The following is a 10,175-nucleotide window of genomic DNA, read 5'->3' as shown; positions in this document are numbered from 1 at the left end:
CCACCACCACCTGTAGCTTTTATACCTGAGAGGAAGAGCTCTCCTCTCAGGTGAGAGAGGAGGAGGTGGGCGGAGGAGGTGGGCGTGGCTCTTCTCTCTCCTCTCAGGTGAGAGAGGAGGAGAGGAGGTGGGCGTGAGAGAGGAGGAGGTGGGCGTGGCTCTTCTCTCTCCTCTCAGGTGAGAGAGGAGGAGGTGGGCCTCTTCTCTCTCCTCTCAGGTGAGAGGTGTAGCTCTCCTCTCTCCTCTCTGAGTCCAGGCTGAGTAAACACACAGCACTGATTTAATGTTTCCACTCAGACTGGAGTGCCACCCTCTCATTCACTTACCCCCATCTCTCCCTCCCTCCTCTCCTTCCCTCTCTTGCTCTCTATCCCTCTCTCTCTGACACGCACCCACACACACACACATGCGCACACACACCCACACATGCACGCACCCGTGTGCGCACAGACACACACACATCTCCACCTCCTTGTTGTTGACGTCTTCCTCTGACATCAGCAGTAGAATAATAATCAGTTGTGTGTGTGTGTGTGTGTGTGTGTGTGTGTGTGTGTGTGTGTGTGTGTCATTTTCTATTCTATTCTATTCTATTCATTACATTACATCATTTGGCAGAGGTTTTTATCCAAGGTGATTTACAATATCACATATTGTCAACAGTAGAGAAATCAACTATGCAACACAATCTATGACAGCTATGACTTCTTGAAGGAATAGAGTAACAGTTGTAGAACGTAGCTGGAGAAGGAATAAGTAACGGGCCCAGGTACAGCCTGAAAATTCCATTCTATTCTATTCTTCTATACGACTATAAGGACTCCACCCACCCCCCATATCCCCTGACCACAGCCGGCTCCACCCACCCCCAATATCGCCTGACCACAGCCGGCTCCACCCACCCCCCATATCCCCTGACCACAGCCGGCTCCACCCACCCCCCATATCCCCTGACCACACCCGGCTCCACCCACCCCCCATATCCCCTGACCACAGCCGGCTCCACCCACCCCCCATATCCCCTGACCACAGCCGGCTCCACCCACCCCCCATATCCCCTGACCACAGCCGGCTCCACCCACCCCCAATATCGCCTGACCACAGCCGGCTCAACAACAGGCCAGAATCCATAACCCCCCCCCCCCCCCCCCACACTTAAATGAACCTACCCCCCCCATCATAGTCACTTTGAAGCCATCTTCTGATTGGGTGTGTGTCGTATACATTGGACTGCATTTTTGATTTTCTTTTTGCGATTTTGTCTTCTGTATTGTTTTTACCTTCTGACTATTGATGTGACCGCTACGCTGCATACTTACACAAAGTCAAATTCCTTGTATGAAATCTGATTTTTACTATGTGGCAATAAAAGCTATTCTGATTCTGATTTCTATTCTCTCCTTCATCATCTTTCCATTACTGTATTAGGCCTATTCCATCCTGCCATCTCTCTCTCTCTCTCTCTCTCTCTCATCTGTCTGTTCATCCCTCCTTCATCCCATCTGTCTACATCTCTCCATCCCTCTCTCCATCCCTCCATCGTCCCTCCAGCTTTCCATGCATCCCTCCCTCCATCGGTGTATTCGGCCCCCCGTCGTCTCTCTGTGGTTGGAGGGAGACGGTGTGTTTCCTCACGAAAGATGGAGTAACAACAGATGGTGGCAGAGTTGTGTATGCACGATGGAGGGATGTGCGGATGAAATACAGACGAATAGAAAAAATGGGGGGATGACGGAGGAGGGAGGGAGGGAGGGATGGAGGGAATTCCCTGTTGCGTGCAGCAGGTTTTCCTCATCATCACTACCCAGCTGCAGCTTCCAAATAGCCTATAGACACACTCACCTCACTTCAATGTATTCAACCATTACCATTCATATTAAAATATGACATACTTATTAAACCATTAGGCCTACATATTTCACCATAATATCCATTCCTATTGAACAATTGCATCCCTTTGAACCATTAACAACAGAAGACAAACACCAAACCATCCGCTCGTTATTGACACGATATTATTAAATCACACACACGATTTTTTTTTAGCACTTAGTCGGTGATAAAATATACTGTATAGTATTACCGGTTTCACCATGATCTTTTTTTATTATAGCTAAACCAAAAGGAAATATGCCTACTGTTTTACGTGTATAGGCTAAATGGAACTAAAACCGGATTCGCAGCGGATTCCCAGCGGGCTGTAGCTGAAGACAATATAGCCTACAGCCCTAAAACCACTCTGAATTAAAAGGAGACACTAAATAAGAGATAAGAGATGTAGCAGTGGAAGGAAACCCCCGCCTGAATTCAGTTTAGACGCCTTTTTGAATGGAGAAATGGTGTTTATACACGTTTTCTATACCCTCAAATCAAGCGTTATGTTGTCCTGAGAACGATGCAGTCTTAAAGTTGTGTGAATTATATTTTGAGTAAGGAAAAGCATCAATTGGTGGAGCGTTATTTTGAAAATATAACGGGTGGAGCGCTGAATTGGTTTCACATACGCTCAATTTACAGCAACGGCATCCCCCACCCCCGCATTCAACCCCAAACACACGGACATCACTAACTGGAATATTGTCAGAATAAAATTAATAACGGCTGTTTTCTCCCATAGTAAAACATAGAAAACATGTCTCTTACCTGGGTGGCTTTATGAAACTGCTTTCTCAACCCCGCGACAGACATCCCTGCGTTTGGGGAAAAATACAAGAAAATATCACAAATAGGCTAAATGCGTCCAAGCTCGTGGAAAAACGGTGGTAAGTCCTCCAAGGACAAAGGCTTTTGAAAAACGTTTATATTGTCCGTTTGGTTCTCTGATGAAATGTGTCTGTTTTCTTTTTTTTTCTTTTTTTTATGCAAAGATGAGGCGACCAGACCGAATCTATCTATTTTCAGTCTGAGAGCGAGAGCGAGAGAGAGAGAGGCACAAAGATTATCTATTGAGAAGATGAATCACACCACCATGGTAGTCCAGATTCTGTTTTGCCTCTATATTGGAGAGTTGTAGTAGCACTCTGGAAGCAAGAGGATTGAGGGAGTTGTAGGCAAATAATAAGAAGCATTTTCCTCTAAATAATTGCGGAGTGATCCAACAACCTATATCCAGTTCATAAAGCTTCTCCACTGTATGTTAAATAGGCTACAGCTGCGATGATTTAACCGATTAATCCATTAGTTGTCTGTCATCTTCTCTGATTCCAGATTCTTAAATGTGAATATTTCCTGGTTTCTTTACTCTATATAGTCAACTGAATATATAAGGGTTGTGGACAAGACATTTAAGGACGTCATCCTATAGGCTTTGAGAAACATTGATCAGCATTTTTCATGACAACTAATTGATTTATCGATTAAATATGACAGATTAATCAAACATTGAAAGTAGCTAATCATTATTATAGTTTTAAAACAGCCTAGCAGCTCATTCCTTGGAAATAATCCTCAGGTCTCTGCCTCCACTCTTCAAAGCGTCCAAGCTTAAAATTGGCCGAACAATTTTTAAAACAAAGCCAAGCCGTCACAGTCCAGGACTACAGTTTTCAGCCCTGCTTCAGCTGTGTTGCTACGGCAACGCCAATGGCTTCTGCTAAACAAGAGGCGCAGGGCGCATGCCTGGACAGAAACGCCCCTTTTTTTTTTACAGACCGCAAAGGACCACTAGAGTGATGGCTTATCTTAAGCATAGACGATCTTTGTTGACGGAGAGGGAGGGAGGGTAGCCCGCACGCTGCCACGTTTTCTGTGACGTAGCGGGACCGTCCCCACCCCCGAGAACTCGGGGTTGTCTTGCTGTCTGTGTGTGCGTGTGTGCGCGTGTATGTGTGTGTGTGTGTGTGTGTGTGTGTGTGTGTGTGTGTGTGTGTGTGTGTGTGTGTGTGTGTGTGTGTGTGTGTGTGTGTGTGTGTGTGTGTGTGTGTGGTGCGCGTGCGCCTGTAGCCTACGTGTACGTGTGCGTGTGCGTGTGCGTGTGTGTGTGTGTGTGTTTGTGTGTGTGGGTGTGTGGAGAGAGAGAGAGAGCGATTGGAGTTCAGCACCATGGACAGAGCACAGCAGGTGTAACAACAGATCACATGTCTCTGTCGCCCCCTAGTGACGGAATGAAGATGATTAGATTATGGTGGCGGGGGAAAATAGCCTACTTAAATCCTTTCATTATGTATTCTAGAAAATAATAATATAATAAGATGTAAAAGTCCTGGTTAGATAGATAGATAGATAGATAGATAGATAGATAGATAGATAGATAGATAGATAGATAGATAGATAGATAGAAAGATAGATAGAAAGATAGATAGATAGATAGATAGATAGATAGATAGATAGATAGATAGATAGATAGATAGATAGATAGATAGATAGATAGATAGAGTGTGTGGGGGAGAGAGAGGGAGAGAGAGACAGAGAGAGCTTGGGTTTACCCGGTTTAGCACCATGGACAGAGCTTGGTGATGAGGCACTGGTTCACAGCCGGTTATGTGTTTCTGTGGCCCTCAGCTGGCGAATTAAAGTCATGCCACAAAGTTAAAAAAAATCCAAGCATTGGAAAACTAGGTGAAAATAACAAATTGGATCCCACACACTAGATGCTGCTCCCACCAATTATCGGTATTACCACAAAAAGTCTGAAGTTTGAAGGAATTGAAGTCATAACATGAATAAGAAAGGAGTAAACCAGATACTAAAACAATTGACAGCAGATTGTCATGTTGTTTTCTTTCCTTAATGAAACTATTTTATTACTTCATATAAAAAAGGGAAAACAGGGATTTACATGTATGAGCATTATATATATATATATATATATATATATATATATATCTCAATCTCGTGAGGGAGAAATCCACAAACGCTACGGATTAGCCTCCTGAAAAGCTGTATAAAGATCGGCGCGGCCTGGGGTCCTTCAGGCTAGAGCGAGGTGCTCGCCGCAGGTAAATGACGTGCAGCGCACAGGCCTTCTTGAGGCATCCTCTTTGTCTAGGCTGCGGCATAGTAGGATTGCCTTTTGGAGGTCTGGTGAGACGAAGGAGGAGCGCGGCCGGGAGAAACCCACAGAGCCTTAGCCCTCCATGCACCGAAGGGTCTTTCAATGCTGCGGTGTAGCACTAGCTCTATTGCAGCGGATTGGGCATGATCAACCCTTCCGCGGGCAACGTTGCAGACAGAGTAGGAAGGCTGATCCGTGAGCGGCTGCTTCTGGGACGCGAGTCGGGGTCTTAATCGGCCTCGGCTGGGTCTACTGGGCGAGGGTGTATGATGTTCGATAGACCCGAAACACCTTACGACCCCAGGTAACATCACTGATGACGCGTCCCTGCGCATGCTGAAGCATTGTATTTTGAACCAACTATATATATATATATATATATATATATATATATATTGTAGCATTGTCAGGAACGAGGCGAGAGTCAGGATCTAGTCACCGCACTTTATTCTTTATCACACAGGTTCCAGGGCTACTGTCAGCCGTAGCCCACGCCAAAACAACCCCACAACACACACCAAAACCACGCTAGCTCCCTCCTAGCTCTCCGCTCTTCCCAAACACAGCCGTCTCCCTCAGGCTCCACACACCAACTCCCCGAGCTGTTCCCCTCTCGCCCACAGCTCCCCTCCCCCCAGCCAATCACAGGTGAACCCCCCTCTCACCCCACCCACTGGCCACATGTCGCCTTCACAGACCCCCCGTAATTCCCCACAGACATGTCAATCCCACACACTTACAGTAGCACACAAACCCACCTCGTTACACTTCCCCCTCACATCAAAGCTTCTGGCCCACCAGAAGCACACAAGTCCCTCTCCCCCCCCCAGTGGGGTCACTCCTCCGCCGGGTGACTCTCCTCAGCCCCCCCCCCCCTGTGTCCCACAGTCATCACACGCACTGCAGTAGTTCCGCACATCCTCCTTGTGTTTGCCCCAGTAGTGTCCCCCACGAACACGGCGGAGCGTCTCCTCATGCCCGCGATGCCCGAGACAGCCGAGGCCCTTGTGCGCCCACCGCAGTACCAGCCCTCGGAGGGAGCTGGGTACAACCGTCTGGAACCCTCTTTTCCCGTGCTCCCCCCTCCCCAAAACTCCATCTTCACTCAGACGCAGCTTCGCAAACATGTCCCACAGTCCTTTCATGGCACCGGAAAACGTGTGACTCTCCTCCACAGGGGGCCGGCGTCCGGCCACCACCCACGTGTACACCGGACCGATATCCGCGTCCTCCGCCTGCCTGCGTTTCCACTCCTTCGCTTCGACCGACCAAATGGCCATGTCGTCCGCCGGGTCCACATCTGAACACTCCCCCTCTTTCTCCGCCTCTCGCCCGCGCTCGTCCTCCTGTCCCCCTCCCCCAGGGGGCGGCGTGTTCAGGACAGCAGGGAGAACACAACCGGCCGCGACCACCACCTCGGCTTCCCGTCCAGCAACCGTGGGGGGCGTAGCGCAGCTTGGCTGTGCCGGTCCCTCCGGCGTTAGTAGCGACACCTGCTCACCTGGAAATATGAGCGTCGCTCTCCCGATCCTAACGACATTCTCTTCCCCCCGGCTTTCCACACTCTCCCCAACCCGTGTCTCTTCCCTGACCTCCACTGTCTCAGTGCAGTCTCTGGCCAAATGTCCAGGCCTCTTACACGACCAGCAGAGTCTCACCTGCCAGCCGCCTGCACGTCTCTCCTCTCCCGCCGTCTTCTGCTCCCCGACAGCCTCCGGACACCCCCTGGCGAGATGCCCGAAGGCTCCGCACGACCAGCAGACACCTGGCCGTCCCCAGTATCGTTGCTCCGCGTACCCCGTCTGTCCCCCGGAACCGCTGCGGCACCACCTCGCCACGTGGCCCGGTTCTCCACAGGTCCAACACACTCTTTGCGGCTCCTCCGTCCGCTTCTCTCCGCGCTGCGCGACTTCCCGTAGTAGCTCCATAAGCCCCTCTGCCCAGGCAGGCGTCGCCTCCAACAGCCGTCTGATCTCCTGCATCAAGCGGGCCTCCACGCCAGCAAGTACCGCGCTGAGCTCCTGCTTCAGGCGGCCCTCCATGCCAGCAAGCACCGAGCTAAACTCCGGGGTCGGTAGCTCCTTTTCCCCCCCGTCCACCGACAGGCGTTCTTCTAGGCGCACCATTCCACGTGGTCCTTGTAGCAGCTAGCACACAAACAGCTAACCGCTAACGCCAGGTCGCGCTCGAGTCTTCCAGTCTTAGTTTTTCTTCTGACACCACTGTAGCATTGTCAGGAACGAGGCGAGAGTCAGGATCTAGTCACCGCACTTTATTCTTTATCACACAGGTTCCAGGGCTACTGTCAGCCGTAGCCCACGCCAAAACAACCCCACAACACACACCAAAACCACGCTAGCTCCCTCCTAGCTCTCCGCTCTTCCCAAACACAGCCGTCTCCCTCAGGCTCCACACACCAACTCCCCGAGCTGTTCCCCTCTCGCCCACAGCTTCCCTCCCCCCAGCCAATCACAGGTGAACCCCCCTCTCACCCCACCCACTGGCCACATGTCGCCTTCACAGACCCCCCGTAATTCCCCACAGACATGTCAATCCCACACACTTACAGTAGCACACAAACCCACCTCGTTACAATATATATATATATATATATATATATATATATATATATATATATATATATATATATAGGCTATATATGTGTGTGTGTGTGTATGTTCCCCAGTGTGTCTCCTGTTCCCCCAGTTACTGGCCCCTTTGCTCCTCTCTCTCTCTCTCTCTCTCTCTCCCTCTCTCTCTCTCTCTCTCTCTCTCTCTGTGTGTGTGTGTGTGTGTGTGTTAAGGGAGACAGCAACATTGGACTGGTTTAAAATGACAGGGAAAGCTATGTGTAATACTGAATATGACATCTTTGCAAATGTGACAGCCAATACACCTGATGCTGTTGTCATCGCTGAGGAGAGAGGTCACCATTTTGGAAGTGGGGTGTAGCGGGTGTAGCCTACTTTTGATTCCAGTCTGGAAGAAGTTTTTTTCCATCAAGATTTCAAAGCATTAACTGCTCAAGGATGGATATATATATATATATATATATATATATATATATATATATATATATATATATATATATATATATATATATATATATGTATGTATGTATATATACATATATATACATATATACATATACATATACATATGTTCATGAATTAAACTCTGATTCTGATTCTGATATATATATATATATATATATATATATATATATATATATATATATATATATATATATATATATATATAATGTCTTGGACTATTTTCAATAATGAAGACTACTTAGCAGCTAACGCCCAGGTCACGTCATATCACAGTGCACGCCCCCTTTCTTTGAGGTTGTATAACTCATTCATTGTTAGGCTCGCCCCCTTTCACTGATGCTGTCTCCTCATCCAGTCACAGTTTACCACGCTGCATGTGGCAATAACCAATCAGCCCAAGCTATTCCTTTCCAGCTGACCCCAATCACCTAATCAGCGTAGTAGCCTATATCAGAGTCCATGTTTGCTATGTGCCATGTGTCATTCTCAGTTGCTGATCATGGTCGCTGAAGCAGTTGTTTTCGTCTCCTCCCCTGACCACCACCATCCTCATGACTCCTGAAGAATTCCCTATGGGGGATTTCCTATCCTATTCTTCACTGACGACGCCCTCTCATCATCTCAGGAGAGCATCATCGTATCATGGAGTCATACGCCAAAATTAATTTGTATCATTAAACCTTGTTAAACTTTCTACTAGTCTCTCATTATTGAAATACAACGTGACAATTGTTTGTCTTTCAATGTGCATATTGTTGGTTGTAATAAATATTCATGAGTACAGTGCTGGCTGAAGTTTGGTGTGGTCAAAAAACACATTTGCAGCTTCCCCAATAAGTCTCAAAATGTGGCCCAACAGCCATGGAAGCAGAGGAAGCTCTTCCTCTTAGTGATGCAAACTGCAGCTCAAAGATACTTGAATTTCAAGAAAGCAAATGGGAAAAGAGCGGTTAACATTGGGTAAAACGTAATGGGATTTTTATGTGGAAATGCATTTCCACCCCACCTCGTAGCCTACTGCACCATAATACTGGTCTGGAAAATGTTGTTGATAAGCATTTCCTCATTCCTACCATGAGGGGGCAGCAGCAGTCTACAGACTGGCTGGAAAAAGATGATCATCTCATATAAAAAGGCGAACATTTTGATTAGATATAAGAACATCTACTTGTTCTACTAATACAGTATAATAATAATAATAATAATACGACTTATATAGCGCTTTTCTAATTACTCAAAGACGTATGTTTCAGTGTTGCCCATTAAGTCTCAAAGGTGCCCTATTATAGGAATTACGGTAATTATACTGTAGGATACAGGCAGGAAACAAAACAAAAATTGTTAGGTGAAATGATAGTAGTGGAATATCACAACCAGAAAATATACCCAAACCCCCATGAAAATTATGAAGTCATTTTCTGTATGACATCTTTCCACAAGGTAAACCTCTTAGTCTATATCTTATAGAAGGTTTGGGTGGCGTCAGGAAACTTTAAAGAGGAAGACGAGAGTGAAGTGAGGTACAAAGTGTGGTTTGATCTGAAATTAACAACAACATTGGTTGAAAAGAGATGGATACATAGTTGCCATGTTGCTGATTGATGGCATCTCTACAAATGATGCAACACAGAAATGATCTGCATGTCTTATTAGTAAAGAAATGAATGTAATTTGATCAAGTAAGTCATGTCATTGTTATTCTGTGGAAACAGCGAGGCCTTTAGTTGGGTGTGGTTGCGATGCAGAGAGCTGATCTTACTCCCTGGAACTCTTGAGAGTAGAAGAATTGTCCATTGGAGTGAATGGAGATGTCGCGACTCTTCGCCAGGGCTCTGGCACTGGCACAGTCTTCCTGTGGTCGACACCTTGCTGGCTCAGATAGTCAGTCCTGTTTGTCTCTGCAGTGGAAAATAACTAACCTGACGCTTTGTTTTGGTTGAGTGATCAATCCAGCTGGCGTGCAAGTTTAGAAACTGACAGCTAGGGGGCATAAAGACTTGTTGCATTTCCACATGTGCATCCAAACACACCCAGGCAAGTTTTCATTCACACAGTTGACAGTTGACTTACCAGTAGCCTATAGACCAAGGACACATGAGGTTATATCAGAAATTAAAATATCCAAT

The 10,175-nt window shown here is 46.9% G+C and overlaps 1 protein-coding gene across 2 annotated transcripts in view; it reads right to left on the bottom strand.

Annotated features, from left to right (window-relative positions):
- Positions 1–2,688, bottom strand: part of sh3gl2b (SH3 domain containing GRB2 like 2b, endophilin A1) — a gene marked incomplete at both ends in the record, with an annotated part of 59,190 nt that extends 56,502 nt beyond the window's left edge. For both annotated transcript variants that reach the window (XM_083639764.1, XM_083639765.1), the window contains one exon: positions 2,644–2,688. In XM_083639764.1, coding sequence (XP_083495890.1) covers positions 2,644–2,688 — 45 coding nt within the window. The remainder of the gene's footprint in view (positions 1–2,643) is intronic.
- Positions 2,689–10,175: the final 7,487 nt, after the last annotated feature.

Source organism: Poromitra crassiceps, assembly GCF_964638095.1.
Source record: "Poromitra crassiceps genome assembly, chromosome: 7".
In the NCBI taxonomy this organism is placed as follows: domain Eukaryota; kingdom Metazoa; phylum Chordata; class Actinopteri; order Beryciformes; family Melamphaidae; genus Poromitra; species Poromitra crassiceps.
This window is presented reverse-complemented; position numbering and strand designations above follow the sequence as displayed.